The sequence below is a fragment of the Meleagris gallopavo genome, chromosome 29 (genome assembly GCF_905368555.1).
Source record: "Meleagris gallopavo chromosome 29, MGAL_WU_HG_1.1, whole genome shotgun sequence".
In the NCBI taxonomy this organism is placed as follows: Eukaryota; Metazoa; Chordata; class Aves; order Galliformes; family Phasianidae; genus Meleagris; species Meleagris gallopavo.
This window is the reverse complement of record NC_139432.1, coordinates 5035863-5053238: the sequence shown is the minus strand read 5'-3', so window position 1 is coordinate 5053238 and position 17376 is coordinate 5035863. Positions and strand designations below refer to the sequence as shown.

General features: G+C 59.4%; 1 protein-coding gene across 3 annotated transcripts; it reads left to right on the top strand.

Annotated features, from left to right (window-relative positions):
* The first annotated feature begins 389 nt into the window (after positions 1–389).
* On the top strand, positions 390–15489 carry STAT3 (signal transducer and activator of transcription 3). 3 transcript variants are annotated; one of them, XM_085211099.1, is made up of 24 exons: positions 390–544; positions 5841–5987; positions 6451–6595; positions 6735–6833; positions 7135–7230; positions 7321–7402; positions 7836–7930; positions 8135–8286; positions 8693–8851; positions 8971–9063; positions 9769–9828; positions 10070–10099; positions 10232–10325; positions 10410–10457; positions 10720–10803; positions 11159–11257; positions 11427–11562; positions 11782–11834; positions 11922–12016; positions 12123–12262; positions 12631–12843; positions 13066–13108; positions 13395–13507; positions 13606–15489. In XM_085211099.1, the coding sequence occupies exons 2-24, from the start codon at positions 5860–5862 to the stop codon at positions 13659–13661; spliced, it is 2313 nt and encodes a 770-aa protein (XP_085067225.1). In that variant the 5' UTR covers positions 390–544; positions 5841–5859; the 3' UTR covers positions 13662–15489. The 3 variants fall into 3 exon arrangements, with proteins under 3 accessions (XP_085067225.1, XP_085067224.1, XP_003213184.1); XM_085211098.1 differs by having other exon boundaries at positions 12631–12846; XM_003213136.5 differs by lacking the exon at positions 390–544 and adding an exon at positions 4565–4745 and having other exon boundaries at positions 12631–12846.
* Positions 15490–17376: the final 1887 nt, after the last annotated feature.

The window sequence follows — 17376 nt, the reverse complement described above, 5'->3', positions numbered from 1 at the left end:
CGGGGTCCGGGCAGCCGATCTACGGAAGATGTCCCTGCGTCACGGGCCGGGTGGGGGCCGGGCGCCGACCCCATCGCTCCGTGCGGGGTCGCTGCTGCGCTCCGACAGCAACGGGCGGGGGTACGGCCCCTTTAAGAGGCGGTGGCGGCGGGCCGCGCGCTGACGTCACAGCGCTGCCCGGAACTCAGCGGGTTTCCCGCACGGCCGTTCCCGGCAGTCGCCGCCTCCCCCCGCACCGCCCCCCGCCCAGCGCCGCCCTGCGGCGGGGAGGTGGCGCCATCCGGGAACAGCCGGCGCGGGGCAGCGCCCCCCCGCGGCGCCGTCGCGAGCCGTGACGCAGCCCCGGGACGGCCGCGCCGATTGGCCCTCAGGGCCCGTCCCTCTCGAGGCGGACGGAACGCCGCGCCGCCATTGGCTGCGCCCCGCGTGACGCGCGAGGGAGCGGGGCCGGGGGCTGCGGGTGCCGCAGTCGGGCAGCGTCTGGAGCGCGATCGTCAGCGGCACCGGGAGCCGCCGCCCCGCCCCGCCCCGCCCGGGACCGCCGGTGAGCGCACCTGGAGGGAGACGGGGGACCGAGGGGCACGGAGGGCGGTTGGGGCCGGGGCCGGGAGGAACCGGGGGCAGCGGGGCCGGGCCTCGCCTCGCCTCGCCTCGGGGCGCGCTGGGCCTCAGTGCGGGGCGGTCCGCGGAGCTGCGCGCGGACGCCGGGTGCTCCGGGCTGCCCTGCGGGTCTTCGCGGATCTCCCGCCCGTGGCTCCCCGCGCTGCCGCGGTGTGGGCGCAGCTTTGGGCCGGATGAGCTGCCGTTGGAGGGAATTCTCCGCTCCCAGAGCTGCAGGCGGAGTCGTGTCCTGCCCTCGGCGTCCCGGGAGCTCGGAGCGGAGTCCTCTCGAGCCTCCCGCCTCGTCCCGAGCGGAGCGCGGCTCCGTGCCGGTGCTGCCGGGAAGCCCAGCAGAGCCGTGCGCTCCCCGGAGGGGTTCGCGGAGCTGCGGGAGCCCCAGCGCTGATCTGGGCTGGGCGGTGCGCGGCCGCGTGCTGCTGCGGTGACCGACCCTGGCGGGGTGCCCCAAACCCGGGCTGTGGGCCGAAGCTGAAGGAGCTGAGAGCGCAGCGCTGCCGCTTTACCCCTCTGTGTCTGTCGCTGCACAGCGCTGTCCTGCCGGGGCCTTTTCCCTGGACACGGCTTTGGTTTGGTGCTTGACCCCGCGGCTGTGGTCCTGGTGTGTAGGAGTGCAGCGCTGCGGTGCCACACGCTGCCTGCATGAGGGCACTCAGAGGCCCTGGCTGTGTGACAAGGGCTCAGGCCCTGGAAGAGCCCTTCTTCGCCCACAGGCCATGGCTGCTGCTCGGGGTTGCACATCGGAGCAGCTGGCTGAGAGCTTTCTATGCCCGGTCCCTGTTGCAGGCAGCCTCTATAGGAAGCTGTTCTGCTTCCCAGCAATATGCCAGAGCTGCTGGTGCCATGCTGGCAGAGGGCTGGTTGTTGCACCGGGCACCGCCTGCCTCAGCCATGGCTGTGAGCGTGCAGTGGATGCTGTGTGTTGGGTGAAGCCAGGAGGGCCCAAGCTGCCCTGGGAGCTGCTGGCTGCAATGTGATTTGCCTGGAGAGATCTGTGCTGTGGTTGTGAGGCTGCCCAGAGCCTCCCCTGCCTGACACGATCACCTTTCTTTCCGTCCTCACGTCTCTCCATTACCTCTTCATTTTTCTATCTCCAGGGCTGTCTTCGAATGCACTGCAGAGAAGCAGAGCCAAGTTCTCTAAATAGCCGCCTCACAATTCTTGTCTTTGTCCAGCACAATTAACTGCTTTCTGGTAGAACAGTTTTTCATCAGCCTGCTGCTGGCTGTGTGGGCCTGGGGGGGCTCTCAGCAGTGCCTCTGCCCAGGGTGTTGGAGCAGCTGCTTTGTTCCTTTGAGAGCTGGAGCACAGGTGGGCAGATCAGTGCCAGGGGCAGGAATGTGCTGGGGGATTGCTGTTATCACAGCAGTGCTGCACTGTGGGCACCTGAGCCCCTCCAGGTGGGGATGCAGTGTTCTCAGGGGTCTCTCCAGTGTTTCCCCTCTGCTCGCCCTTCCTTGGAAAATCGCTGCTGTTGGTTAAACCCCTTCAAGTTGCGGCACGGGGAGATGCACGCAGGTAGAACCCAGACGTACGAAGGCCATCGGGGGCTGTTCCCCTCGACAGCAGCGCTGCTCAGTGCGGCTGTCGGAGTGTGTGGAGCTGCGCTGACGCTGCCCGGCTCAGGCTCTCGTGCTCTGCCCTTGCAGGGAAGCTAAAGAAAGATGAACTTTAACTCCGGGGCTACTTTTAGCTGCTCTTCTCCGAGCTCTGTACAGCTTGTTTACCTCAGCGCTTGCGTCATGCTGTGCTCAGCCCTGGTCACGTCAGCTGCTCTTTGGCAGTGAGGGAAGAGGCAAACCACAGAGGCAGCAAACCCGTCAGAATTGGAAGGGCTCAGCCCTCAGACTTTTTAAACCTGCCCCAGGGAGCTTCCCCGCAGCAGGATGGGCTGTGGAGGAATCTGTGTGGGATTTTGGGCTGACAGAGTGGAAGCTTTCATAATGCAGGTGACTCTGGTGATCGGGGGGGTCACAGGGCCCCTTCTCCTCTCAGACAGAGCTGGGAGGGGCGGGCACTGGTGCTGAACTGAAGGAGGAAAATCCTCTTCTCCTTCTGGCTGCTTCCAGACTCCTTGCTGCTTCCAGACATTCCCTGCCTTTCCACATCCTCCTGTGATGCTGATGGGTTGGCAGCCTCCGTCAGCTGCTGCACTTGGTGAGAGCCCACGTCGCAGCACATGGTCTGGATGCTGCTCACAGCCCTTCCTGTGGTGGTGTGGGGGTTTGTCAGATCAGGAACCTGTTGAGCTGAGGGCTGTAAAAACCCAATGCGATGTGCTGCATCTGTGCTGACATTCCTGGAGAAAAGGGCTGGAAGGGACCTCGTGGACTGGCGAGCAGTGAGCACAGCTCACGGCAGTGACCGCTCCCACGCAGCGTTGAGTCCCCTGTGGTGCCTCTCGCTGTACTCGTGCCTGTGCTCTGCAGCCACTTCCTTCACTACTTTGTGTGCCTGAGCTTTGAGGAGTTGCCTGCAGCGGGATGAGGCTGAGCAGCTTCGCTTTGTGCAAGTTCTGTTTTTCAGGGATGAGTGTGGCTGAGCACTCCGCAGGGCAGCTGCTCCCTGGGCTGCACACAGGAGGTGAGCCTCCTGTCCCGCACTGCAGCTGGTGGGAGCTCAGATTTTACCTGCGGTGCTGTGCAGGTTTGGGTTCAAACGCAGCCCAACAAGACCCAGAGCAGAGCTTTGCTCATGGAAGATCTGCTTGGATCGGGGGAGCGCAGGGCAGGAGCTCCGGATGTCGGTGGTTTGTGGATTCTCAGCTCTTGGCTGTGCTTTTGTTGCTTCATTTCCCCCTCGCCCTCAGAGGCAGCACCTCGTGCTTCACACTGTGCTGGCAGCCTCTGTAGCACCCAGCTGAAAGCAGTGAGTGCCTGAGTGCTCCTGTGCTGCTGCAGCCGGACAGGCGGCCAGTGAGGAGCTGAGCCCGCTGCGGAGCAGAGACCTTCGTGCTGCAAAGGGCCCAGCCTGTCGTGGGGCAGTGGTGCAAAAAGGAGAAGTGCTGGGGTCACACAGGTGTCAAACAGAGTCGGGTCTTCTCTCGAATCTGACGGAGTGTCTGCCCCTCCACAGGCTCCTGTTTCTCCTCCTCCCTTTCACCTATTGCTCTGTTAAAGCCAGGCTTTGTTCACGTGGTCTTCTCTAGAGATTGCACCAGAGGCTGTGGTTCAAGGTTAATGTCCTGTGGATCTGCTGCTGTCATCTGGGCTGCGCAATGCCGTGAGGCTCTAAAAAGCAGCTTAACTCCTTGTCAGGTGCCAGTGTCTGCCGTCTCTCCACATCTCATGGCAGGGCTGATTCCCCTTTATCTCCCCTAAGAAAAACCATCCACAAAAATAGAGGGAGGGTCCCATACAACAAGCACCGGAGAAGCACAATGTTCACTCATGCTGGAGATGTCGGATGGCAGAAATCGGGGAGAGCTGCCGGTGAGCCCGGCTGTCCGTGCTGTGCAGCCGCTCTGGGGGCACCTGGGGCGCAGGGCTGTGGCTGGGCAGCAGCAGTCGAGGCTCTGGTGTCCCTCGCTCTGTGCTTTGCTTCCCTGTTCCCAACCCATCGTGGAGCCCGTGGGCTCTGCTCTGCTTTGCAGAAGGGGTAAATGAAGCGGTCTCAAGGGTCTTCCTCCCACCGACCGCTGGCAGCCCAGGGGCGGGCGCCGCTCCCAGCCCCGCTGCCCCCATCGTCCCCCCGCTCGGCGCCCACCAGCGCTGCCTCTGGGACAGCTCTGCTCCAGCCACTGCCGGCCCTGCACGGCCCTGCTGACGTGTCACTTCTGGGGCTGCCCGCAAAAATCAAACCGCTTTCTGGGGGAAGTGAGCCCATGCTGAGGCTCGGTGGTGCTCTGTGCCTGTGCTTCCTGCACAGCTTGCCGTCCCCTCGTTAGGCTGAGTTTGATTTCTATTGATGCCGCTCGCTTGAAAATTGCTCCTTCCTCGTTTCGGTTGCTTCCTGGCAGTCTCCGCCTCCCGCACTTACTGTAAGCTCTGCAGCTCCTTCCCTGCCCTCGGGAGCAGGCGCAGGGCTGACTGCAGGGCGTGCGGAAGGGACTGGCAGCAGATCAAAGCCCCGGCCTCGTTGCTGTGACCTGCGTGCCCAAGCCTCTTCCTCTTCCCCCCGGCACGAAGGTAGGAAGGCTTTGGGAAATGGTGCCTCTCTAGGGGAAGGTTTAGCCGAAGCCGGGTGCTTGGGAAATGTTTTTTTCCAAGGAAATCGAGGCTTTATGCCTGTGTTTGTAACAGTTCTGTGGGTTCGTGCGGCCCTGAGATCCTGCACGGGAACGGGAGAGCCGGAGCTCAGCAGCCAGACACACTGCTCTGCTCTCAGATGTTTTGGATTAGCTCTGGAAGGAGGATGAGTCAGGATGCAGGCGTTCTCAGCTCCCAGCTGGGGCAGCGCAGTGGAACTTGCCCTGGTCTCGCGTGCGGGTAGATTTCCAGCCTGGCGCCCTGAGCGGGTGCTGCCCAGCCTGCTGCCCACCACGTTTGCTGCAGGGCTCCTGAGGAGAAGGCAGGCTCCTGTGCTTGGCTGGTGCCTGGGTGCAAACGCTGTGGTGCGAGCACCTCTTTTCCCTCCTGCCCTGCAAACGTGCACCGACTCGTGCCCTTTAGTCCCTCAGAGGCACTGTGCTTTGGGTTTATGGTTCCACCTCCTCTCAGCACGGGTCCCGGTGCTGAGCTGGGAGCTGGCAGCCACTTGCTGCAGGAGGCTTTCCTTGCGGCAGCTTGGCTGGGAGCTGGAGGTCAGCATCGTCCCAGGACGCATGGCAGACTGGGGGCTGCAGGGGGCTGGTCGCGTTGCGGTGAGGGCTGTGCTGCTGGTGACCTGTTTGTCACAGCAGGCAATGGTGGCTGTGAGCAGAGCCTGAGCCCTGCCAGTGTCGCGCCTCAGCTGGTGGGTAAGCGGAAAACCTTTCTGGTGCTCAAATGGAGGGAAGCGCGTCTCCCAAAGCAAGCGGCTGCATGGCACCGCGTTCCTCGCTGAGACAGGTGCACGTCTGCTTGCCTCTGGATCGTCGACGGGGGAGAATTGGAGTTGGCTGTTGGAGCCTTGCTGCGTGCTGAGCATCGGGTGGTGAGGGCAGGCAGGCACAGCCCTCTCACTGCCAGTTCACTGCCGCCTTGTAGGCCTCCCCTGTTCCCCTTCCTGGGGTCAGCCTGAGCCAAGCCGTGGGCTGTGCAGGAGGGCCCAGGGGCACCGTGCTGACCTGCCTGTCCCCACAGGGTTCCGGAGCCGGCCAGGATGGCGCAGTGGAACCAACTGCAGCAGCTCGACACGCGCTACCTGGAGCAGCTCCACCAGCTTTACAGCGACAGCTTCCCCATGGAGCTGCGGCAGTTCCTGGCCCCGTGGATTGAGAGCCAGGACTGGTAAGGCGCTGCCAGGCTCTGGCAAACGGACTGTGCTTTGGACCCCCAGCTGGGGGTAGTGCCAGGCAGCTCTGGAGGGACTGTGCCAGCTTCTCTGAGTGCCGGGGCCTCTCTTCCTCCGCGAGATGCATGCGGCGTGAGATGGAGTGGGAGTCTGTGTGTTTGGTGTCAGACCTCAGACTTGGAGAGAGGGGAAATCCGTAGCGGAGGTGTCAGGGTTTACGTCGGCCTCCGTTCTAAACAAGGTTGAAATTGAGGTGCTCGTGTGCGCTGTCTCCCAGCATCTGAAGCACCTCTGTCTCCCTGCCCTTGCGGGAGCAGGGCCTGCTGTGGCTGCATCTGGTGGAGGTTGGGCAGTCGGTGGGATGCTGGGCTGTGGGTGGTGCACGGAGCTGCCCTTCCGCAGCGCTGCGCCGTGCCTTCCCAGGGCTGGGCGTAAGGACTCTGCCCTCTCCTCGTGCAGGGCGTACGCTGCTAACAAGGAGTCGCACGCCACGCTGGTGTTCCACAACCTGCTGGGGGAGATCGACCAGCAGTACAGCCGCTTCCTGCAGGAGTCCAACGTCTTGTACCAGCACAACCTGCGGCGCATCAAGCAGTTCCTGCAGGTGAGGTGGGAGGCGACCGTTCTGTTACTGAAGCGCAGTGGCCTCCTTGTCACGGCTCACAGACCACAGCCCTAAAGCGTGCAGACGTCCCAGCGGTTACAGCTTGAAGGCTGACTGTGAGGCCCTCGATGTTTTACAGAGCAGATACTTGGAGAAGCCGATGGAAATAGCCCGCATCGTGGCTCGCTGCCTGTGGGAAGAGTCACGGCTCCTCCAGACAGCTGCCACCGCAGCCCAGGTGGGTGACCCGCGTGTCCCCCTGCCCACCCAGCAGCTCTGCGCAGTAATTGGTGCCGTCAGAAGCTCTGGTCTGAAGCTTCTTGCATGTTTCTCTCAGCAATAGTTTAGAGGGTGGTCAAACTGCAGTGAAGGGCAACTGACCCTCAGCTCTCTAGGGTGCATCAGTGCTCTGTGCTGAGCTTTTTTTGTTGTTGTTTAGTAAAGGCTTTAGGACTTCTTATGCACAACCTCCTGAGGCTGGGACGGGGCTGTCCCTGAGTTGCAGCCCTGTTCTTTTGCCCTTCTTGTCCCTTCTACAGCAAGGGGGACAGGCGACACATCCAACAGCAGCTGTAGTGACAGAAAAGCAGCAGATGCTGGAGCAGCATCTGCAGGATGTAAGGAAGAGAGTGCAGGTAAGTGCTGCCTAGGCACCTTCTTCCCCTGGTACTTCTAGGAGCACTGTGGTGTTGTACTTTGAACGAATTCCATCTCTTGCCTTGCAGGATCTGGAGCAGAAGATGAAAGTGGTGGAAAATCTCCAGGATGACTTTGATTTTAACTACAAGACTTTGAAAAGCCAAGGAGGTAATAAAGTTCATTATCATCTGGCAAGCCAAAGTGTGTTCCTGCAAGGAAAGGTGCTGGAGGGCGTTTCAGCCCTCCGTCCTCCTCTCCAAGCCTGAAGGGTGGGTTAGTCCTAGGGCATTTGCATGGCAATTGTAGAAAATGACAGAAACAAAAAACAAGCTGACAGGGCCTGCAGGGGAGCTTAACCAGAGCTTTGCCTGTGAAAGGAGAATGGCATGCAAAGGTGATAGTGCTGCTGTGTATGCAGAAGTGCCAGAAAGGTGCTTGGAGGCAGTGCTGGCAGAGCCTGTGTGAGATCACTGCTTACCTATTGATGGCTTTCTAGAATTTCTTGCTCCTTTCTAGTCAGCTTTGTGGTCTCCAGTGTGATGTTTGGGAGGGTAGGAGGAGTACATATGTCTGGCTGAAGTCTCATGTCCTCTTTGCACAGACATGCAGGATCTGAATGGAAACAATCAGTCGGTGACGCGTCAGAAAATGCAGCAGCTGGAACAGATGCTCACAGCGCTGGACCAGATGCGAAGGGTATGTCCTGCTACTGGCCTTCCAGATCCCTCCGGGGTATAGGTGTGCTCTTATTCTGGGATATGGATTGATAGTCATGCACGGGTAGAATTACGAGAGCAGCACTGGCAATACAGCATTGGCAGCTCCATTTCTTGTGAATGTGGAACTTACGGGTCTTGGAGGGTGTCAGCGTGCTGAAGGTCCTGCTTTCTGGTTTGGCAGGGTATTGTGAGTGAGCTGGCAGGACTGCTGTCAGCCATGGAGTATGTGCAGAAGATGCTGGCAGATGAGGAGCTGGCAGACTGGAAGAGACGGCAACAAATTGCCTGCATTGGTGGCCCACCAAATATCTGCTTAGACCGGCTTGAGAACTGGTAAGATTGCATCGGTCCCTGGAGAGGCAGCAGTCGAACACCTGCAGCAAAAATGAGTTCTCTGCCTTTGGAGACATCCTTGCAAAATGGCCACTGATGCCTGCAGTTGTAAATGTAATCTGGTAGCTACGCTTATGCTTGGTAGTGGACAATAATGCTGGATTCATTATCTCGAGGTTTGTGAGATTGTAAGGCTGGTGGCTTGCATGGCTGTTCCTGAGCTCTTGGTTGGTATGACTGCAGAAAAATGTGCTGAGCTGGGAACTGTGGACATATTCTGTTCTCTGCTGGTTTGGTCCACCGATTGTCCTCTCCTGCAGAAGTGGGGGGAGGAGAGGGGCTCTGTGGGCTGGGACTGTGCAGGACTTGGCAGCCAGAGCTAATGCTGGTTCTTCCTACTCCCTAGGATAACCTCTCTTGCTGAATCACAGCTACAGACCCGGCAACAGATCAAGAAACTGGAAGAGCTGCAGCAGAAGGTGTCCTACAAGGGTGACCCAATTGTCCAACACCGGCCAATGCTGGAGGAGCGGATCGTGGAGCTGTTCAGGAACCTGATGAAGAGGTGCGAGGGCTCGGAGGGAGCTGAGGACTGTTCCTTGGTTACAGGCAGTGCACGAAGGGGTGAGCACTGTGTGCTGGGATGGGGCTGAGGTTTGACTGCATTTCTTTTCTCTTCTACAGTGCTTTTGTGGTGGAAAGGCAGCCCTGCATGCCCATGCATCCTGACCGGCCTCTGGTCATCAAAACCGGTGTGCAGTTCACCACCAAAGTCAGGTGGGTTGCTGGCCCCTGCGATTCCTCTGTTCAGAGAAGGAAGCCGTGCAGGGTGAATCTGTCTCCATCTGTCTCCAAGGAGCTGCTGGTTCCGATGCAGCCTTTGGTTTGCCCAGGGAGTGCTGGTGCTGGGAAGGAATGGCTCCCTGCAGGCTGGCCCTGCTGGAGTGCAGCCTGGGTGACTCAGTGTGGGGATGGTGATTGTTGGCTGGGGCTCTATTGTATTCCTGGAGACAGCTGGGGTTCTGGTAAATCCCATTGTGGGGGCAGACGACAGGAAGTGTCATTGTGTCCCTGCCAGAAGCCTGTCTTCTGGCCTGTGTTCTTCACCAGCTTCTGCAGAAATTGCTGCTCTGACACAAGGTTCTGCCTACAGCTTCATTACCATCTCACAGCTGTGCCCCAGTTGCTTCCTTGGCAGAAGAAATGCAGGTGGTTTAGAGCAGTCTGCCTGGAGTGGGCAGTCAGTGGCCAAAACAAACTCCTTATGGGGCTTGGGAGAACCATAGGTTCATGGCAGTGTGCTGCATCCCAAAGGAGTTGGGTTGTGCTGTGTCCTGGTGGGCTTTTTGGTGTGAATGATGCTGCCTGCTGTGGGATGTGTGCAGCACTGCTGTGCATCCAGCTCTTCTGTGCTGTGTTTATCTCAGGCTGTTCACATGTTGTGGTGCTGGTCCTGACAGTCTGTCTGCTGACTCTTTTCAGATTGTTGGTGAAGTTTCCAGAGTTGAACTATCAGCTGAAAATCAAAGTCTGCATTGACAAGTGAGTCCTGTGCTCTGATCCTGGAGGAAGTAGGTGTGGTTACTGCAGTCAGACTTGCTCCTGCTGCCCCTGAGTGGGGCTGCATCCCTGCACTGAGGTCCAGTGTGACCTTAAAGGAGAGAGTATAGGGTGGTGGTGGGTCCCCAGGATTCGTTCATAGGCTGGAGGGCCTCATGGGACTTGATGCAAACCCCACTCACACAGCCATGGCTGTGACTGTTTTTTCTCTTTCCTTTCCTAGGGACTCTGGTGATGTTGCAGCTCTTCGGGGGTAAGTGCAATGGTTTCTTTTTTTCTTTCCTTTTTTTTTTTTCTTTCACTTCTGCTTTTAATGTTGGCAAATGTTCTACTACGCATTTGCTTTGGGAGGCCATCAGCCACGCTGTATCTTTTCTCTTTTTAGGTCCCGGAAGTTCAACATCCTGGGGACGAACACCAAGGTCATGAACATGGAGGAGTCAAATAACGGCAGCCTTTCAGCAGAGTTCAAGCACCTGGTGGGTACCACGAGGCCTCAGACTGCTCCTGCTGAGGCGATGTGACACTGTGGTGTTGCTTTAGCATCTTCCTTCCCTTTGCAGACACTGCGGGAACAGCGGTGTGGTAATGGAGGCAGAGCCAACTGCGATGTAAGTGGGGAGGGAACCCTGGCTGGGAGAGCCCTTTACTGGCAGCTGTACTCAGGGCAGCCGTAGCAGTCTGGGTGTCCCGTTCCCCACCAGGCAGCTGAGCCACAGGGGGAAGCAGGAACTGCTCTGACTGGGGTGGCCGTGGCACCCTCTGACACGTGGCAACTGCCAGCTCAGCTCTCCCTGCCCAGGTCTGGGAGTGCTGTGTCAGGCTGAAGGCTGATGTCTGCTGTGGGCTCACTGTGTTCTGTTCCACCCCCAGGCCTCGCTGATTGTGACTGAGGAGCTGCATCTCATCACCTTTGAGACTGAGGTGTACCACCAGGGGCTGAAGATCGATCTGGAGGTGAGCTGCTGTGCTGCTGTGGCCTGTGCCTGCTGCAGAGGAGCAGCTCTGGGAGGCAGATCTGCTGAGTTGCATCCTGCTGTGTGCTGTTATGTCTGCCCTTCTGTGCTGGGGAGCTCACTGGGAGGGAGCGTGAAGCTCAGGTTGTGGGTTGCAGTGGAGTGTGCTGCAGGGTGGGGGAGGCTTTGGCTGGAGGTGGTATCAGCCATTGCTGTGTGGCTGCAGCCTTCGTAGGGCCTTCGTGACACAGAGAATGGAGGGGGAGACCCTCCTGACAGCTGGGGGCTGCTGTCCTGTGGGGCAGAGCAGGACTTGGTGACGAGTCTCAGACTTCAGTCATGTTCTATCTTTGCAGACCCACTCACTGCCTGTGGTGGTCATCTCAAATATCTGCCAGATGCCCAATGCCTGGGCATCCATCCTGTGGTACAACATGCTGACCAACAACCCCAAGGTAGGAGCTGGATCCACGGGGTGGCTGGTGAAGGAGTGAAGCTTATTTTGGGTCAGGTATCCTGGCAGTGAGGCAGAGGAACTGCTCAGGCCCATCAGCAGGGCTGGAACAGGACCTGGCCCTGCTTCTGTCCCTTTTTCTGCTCAGGGCTGTGTTCTCTCTTGTACAGAACGTGAACTTCTTCACCAAGCCACCCATTGGCACGTGGGACCAGGTGGCAGAGGTGCTGAGCTGGCAGTTCTCCTCTACCACAAAGCGTGGTCTCAGCATCGAGCAGCTGACAACCCTGGCAGAAAAACTTCTAGGTAACTCAGCATCGGTGTCCTGTCCATCCCTGCCACCCCTCGTGGCAGCTCCCCACCCCTAAATGCAAAGCCATAGCGAGATTGCGGTATTTGGGAAGGAAACTGTCACTTTTAGTGGCTTGATTTTCCTCCAAGCACCACAAACCTGTGGTTGCTCCCTGAAAACTATCTTTGGAGGAACGGTCACAGTCACATGTTGACAGTCCTGTTCTCTGTCAGGGCCAGGTGTGAACTACTCTGGCTGTCAGATCACCTGGGCCAAGTTCTGCAAGGTATAATTCCTTCTCTTCACCCGGGTGCCTCCCCTTGGCTGTTCTCCACTCTAGTCATATTCACAGCCCCTCTGCTCTCTTCCTCAGGAGAACATGGCTGGCAAAGGCTTCTCCTTCTGGGTCTGGCTAGACAACATCATTGACTTGGTGAAGAAATATATCCTGGCGCTGTGGAATGAAGGGTGAGTCTCAGCTATTGTCAGTTTCGGTTGGGGACCCGCGAGTCCTGTCCCGATGGAGGCAGTACCTGCCCCCATGTCTTGACCCAGCCCCGCTCCCTGCACCCAGGTACATCATGGGGTTCATCAGCAAGGAGCGGGAGCGAGCCATCCTGAGCACCAAGCCTCCAGGAACCTTCCTGCTGCGCTTCAGCGAGAGCAGCAAGGAGGGTGGCATCACCTTCACGTGGGTGGAGAAGGACATCAGTGGTACGTTGCCTCCACCACTGCCCTGGGTGTGCTGTGTTGCTCAGCCAGCCTTTCTGGCTCCAAAGCGGGATTTGGACCGTGGCTTCCTTCCCCCAATGAGACATTTGTGTTTGTCATGATGGCCCCTGTCCCTGGTTAAGTCTTTGAGTCCAGGCACCTTTTGCTGGTCCCTGCATCCTGAGTGCCCCCATCCACGTGCCCTGAAGCAGGTCTGTCCTGCCATGTGCTCTGCTGGGTGCCTCATGAGGTTGAGCACACCCCTAGGTGACTGTCCCATCTCTGCTGCCCCTGGGGAGCTTGAGAAAAGTCCATGCCTTTGCCCTAGGACTGCAGGTGTCTTGCCCTGTGTCTAAAACAGTCTCATACAGGAAAGACTCAGATCCAGTCTGTGGAACCTTACACCAAACAGCAGCTGAACAGCATGTCATTTGCGGAAATCATCATGGGCTACAAAATCATGGATGCCACCAACATTCTGGTGTCTCCCCTGGTGTACCTGTACCCGGACATCCCAAAAGAGGAGGCGTTTGGGAAGTACTGCCGCTCTGAGAGCCAGGAACACTCAGAAGCTACTGACTCAGGTAGTCGTTGATTTTCTGCGTCCCGGCACAGCTCCTGCGGGTGGAGTGGCTGCAGGAACAGCACCCTGGTGGTGCTGCATCCATTAGGGGATCCCGTGTTGGGCATAGGATGGCCTGGGGACCCCGTGGGTGTGAGCAGTGCACGAGGGCTGCCTGCAGGGCTGTGAGGAAGGGAGCAGGGTTCCTCCTCTGCAGCTGGTGACCAGGCTCTTCTCTCATCAGGTGCTGCTCCGTATCTGAAGACAAAGTTCATCTGTGTCACCCCGTAAGTGTTCCTGGAGGTATCTGTGAGCTCGGGGGAACATTCGCATGCTCAGCCTTGCCACCACTGCTTTGGGTGCCATGAGGCTCCTCGTCTGCACACAGGGGGACTGCAGTGGAGCCGTGCCAGGTGGCGGCGTGCTGCCCACGCTGCTGGGCTGCTCTCCCCTCCAGGGCCCCTTTGCCTTCCAGAGAGCTCCCAGCTGGCTGCACTGTGCCCTGGGGCCCGCCGGAGGGGCAGGAGGTGTCCGCTCTGTCCGGGCCCTGATGCTTTTCCCTCCTTCTGACAGCACCTCCTTCAGCAATACCATTGACCTGCCCATGTCCCCGCGCACCCTGGACTCACTCATGCAGTTTGGCAACAGTAGCGAGGGAGCAGAGGCCAACGCAGGAGGGCAGTTTGGTGAGTCGGGTGGGACCCAGTGCCTAAAGGTGTCCTGGTGATAGCAGGAACTCGTGGGTCAGGGTGCAGCCCCTGTAACTCCTGCCTGCGTTTCGCAGAGTCGCTGACCTTCGACATGGAGCTGACCCAGGAGTGTGCTTCTTCACCGATGTGACGCGCCGTGCTGGCGCCTGCAGGACCTGCGTGGCTCCGAATCGTTCTCAGTCACGTTTGCTCTGGGCCTTTTCTCGGGAGGAGCTGGGGGCTGTGATCCTTGCCACCGATTCCTTGTTGTACCCGAACAAACAGACGCCTCGCTGCTGCGGTGCTGTTTGCCTCTTTGGGAGAAAGGGGTCGAACCTTCTTCTATTTCCTTCCATAACAGTTTTTTATTATTGTTTTGCTCATTCAAGTGCCTATTAGCCTCCGATTGCAGCCTCACTTTTTACAAATGCTTCTGCAGCCCCTACCGTGCTGCCTGCTGTTGAAAGCTGCTTTCTTGACTGCCAGTGTCTGGAAGCCCACAGTCCCATGAGCCTGGATCTGAGAGGGCGTCAGCCAGACCCAGTCTCCTTCGGGTGATCTGCTGTGCTGTGCGGCAGCTGCCCAGCAGCTCTCAGAACCTGCAGAGGGATCTCATCTCTGTTTTCCCTTCGCCCTACTTGTGGCCCAGAGGGTGGAGGAGCCCAAGGGTGATGTGGAGGGCTTTGCTGTGCTCTGCCAGGAGCAGGGAGTTTCAGTGCTTACTGCTGCCTTCCTGCTGTGGGCAGAGGCAGGGCCAGATCCAGCAGCCCTGGGCACCACTGCTTTCCCTGTGCTGCAGGGCCCTGGGGAAGGGCAGGGAAGCATCCTAGCAGCAATGTGTGCTTGTGAACACACAGCATCTGCGTTTTCAGTCCTTTTTAGGACCAGGAGGCTGCTCCTACCCCTGGCTGGCCCCTTGGACAGACTCATGACAGGAGCACAACTACTTTCCCTGTGCAGAGTGAGACCTTTCAGATAGGGGAGCAGCGGGTGACCGGGCTCTCTGGTGCAGCATATGATGTCCCAGGCAGTGGGTTTGCAGCTTCTCAGGGGCTTTGTGTGGCACTTTGTTGGAGGTTGGCTGTCACTGTTAAGTTAAGAGATGGCAAGGCTTGAAGAAAAGATGGGCAAAGGGAGAGGAACCTGCTGGGGGGCAGCAGCAGCCGTGGGTGTGTTGGTGTAGCAGGCAGCAGGGCTCCTTGCGCTGGAGGTCAGGGAAGGTTGGGAGCTGTGCTGACTGATGGTCGTTCTGTATTTACCCAAGTGTAGGGAGCCTTCCTGGCCTGGGCTTCGGTTCCATCCCTGAGCAAAAATGAGAGGGAGCGGCAGCGTGAGGGTCGTGTGCTTCCCCAGAGCAGCAGGACGCTCCATGCAGCAAGGGGGGACATGGAGCAGCATGGGGCAGGGCTGTGGGACACAGCAGCTGTGGGTAATAGCAGCAGAGAAACTTCTGGGCACCAGCACAGGGCTGTGATGGTGTTGGTGCTCTGGCTGCAGGTGCTCTGTTGTCTGTAGCCGTGGCACTGCTGTGGTGCAGGGGGGACCCTGTCCAGCATCTTCAGTGCGTGGCTCCAGCTTTTCTACCCAGAAGTGACGCTGGGAGGCACAGACAGCCCTCCTGCACCTGTGGGCAGCATTGCTCCAAGTCCATCAGCTGTGCAGGAAGCTGGGGCAGTGCCAAAAACAGCATCCACCTGTGCCCCCTCACCGTGGGGAGGGGACTGCGGCCCCTGGGCAGCGCCGGACACGACGTGAGGGCAGCACGGGGGTCACGGGGCTGCCCCCAGGCGCAGAACTGGGGCCCTTTGCAGGCAGTAGGTGCTCGGAGGGCATAAAGCCTGTTGCTTGTCCCTGTGCTGGCGTGTCGCTGCCGTCAGTGGAGCCCCTGGGCCACGTTCAATACTGTAAAAATTTTTAATTTTTTGTATATTGCTGTATCTACAGGCTTTGACTTTCTCCAAAATAAAGGCTCTGAAGCAGCCCTGTCTCCCATCCGTCTCCCCCAGACCCGACCCCTCTGAGCGCCGTGCTTTGCGGTTCGCGTGGGCAGCTGCGAGCGCGGGGCAAAAGCAGCGCCTGGCTCCGCTCTGCTTGCGTCAAGGAAACCTCGGCTGTCAGCGTGGGAGGCCGCCGATGGGGACCCTCTGGGGTGCCTGCTGGGGTTGGGGTGATGGCAGCCAGCCTGGGGCTCCGGCAGGGCGCTTGGGCGGCATCCCAGTGGGTGCTGCTCTCTGCAGGGGGGCTCGGGGTAGAGGGACGTCCCCCAGTGCACCTCCGTGTGCCCGCAGCGGTGGCTGCCTTGGGGCCGTGCGGGGCTGCGGCTGCGGCACGGCCCTGCCCTGCCCTCTCGTGGGGACCCGCAGCCGGCAGCGAGTGCTGCTGCACCGGGAGCAGCGCGGGCTGCAGCCCAAGCCCAGCTCTTGGGGGCTTTGCTTGGACCTTTATGGCCCGGTGTGGGGGAGCAGCGGCCCTGCCCCACCAGCCCGGTCTCTAATCCCACTTGGGGTCCAGGCTGTGGGACCAGGGCGAAGGACCTGGAGACGGCGGTACCTCCAGGTGCCAGGAGCAGACGGACAATGACAGACGTACCAGCGCTTGTATTCCTGCCACCTGTGGCCCTCGGTGAAGCAGAGGTGGATGCAGCAGCAGAATGAATGTGGAGTTTGGTCTCAGGCGAGGCCCAGAGGGAGAGATTATTGCTCCGTGAGGATTAACAGGGGATTTTTCATGCAGGCCGTGCTCAGTAAATCCCCCAGTTCCCTCTGGGCTCCTTCAAGACGCTGAAGATGCCCTTACTGCCTGTGTGCTCCCTGCTCTGCTCTCAGCTCGTTGCTGAGGTGGGCACAGTTCCTGGGAACCCCCACCCGTGCTTCACGGTGCAGCTCTGGGGTTTGGTGGGATGGAGCCCCAAAATTCCACCCCGAGGCTCGTGCAGCCCCCCAGGGCCCAGCCCTGCTCCTTCCCCGATGGTTCCCAGCTGCAGGACAGAGTGGAAAACCCCAGAAGATGGATTTTTCTCACCGATATGCAAACCCTGAGGTTGCCACAACCGTTGGGTGTCAGGAACGCGCCGTCCCTTCCCACACTCCTGCAGATAAGTGGTTTCTTATCTCCATGTGCCCACATGCCCTGCTGCATCCCTGCCTGAACCTGCTCTGTGCTTGTTTAGCCGGAGGGCCCGGTCCCTTGAGTAACTTGGGTTAATTGGCCGCCAATCTGATCTCAATTGTTGCTATTGTGAACGCTCCAGTTGGCAGCGCAGTTGGCTGCTCTGCAGCAGAAGGCAGCGGCTGAGGCTGCTGCTCTGCCTCAGTGGGCACAGTGTGCATCGTGTGCAGTGCTGCTGCATGGGACTGCATCTGAGGAAATTGCAGGAAAGGCACTTCTGCAACACAGAGCAACCGCGCAGTGTGAGGTCTGACAGGGCTTGTGGCAGCCCAGGGTTTGGATTTGCGGGGCACCCAACACACCCTAGCTTGGAGGGGGCTTTTTCCCCTTGGTCCCCAACACTGTCCTGGTGACGATGTCCTCATCCTGCTGCCCCATGGAGTCCAGGGGGGGGGGATGTGGGGCGTGGGGTTGTTTGCAGCTCAGAAAGGAGGTCGCTCCCCTCCAGCCCTTGGCCCCACAGCGGGGAGGGAGCGGGGATGGTGTCTGGGTCAAACACGCGGCCGGATTAGGGGCTTCCAAATGCGGATAAGCTGCTTGGGATGCAGACGCTCGCGTGACAGGGTTGGGGCAGCCCCGAGGGGATGGGTGGCCACCTGCCAGGGCAGCCTGCGTGGGCACAGCTGTGCTCCCTGTCAAGCCCCACACGATTCCCAGCTGGGATTGGGACCAAGGCTTGGGGTGCAGACACTGCCCAC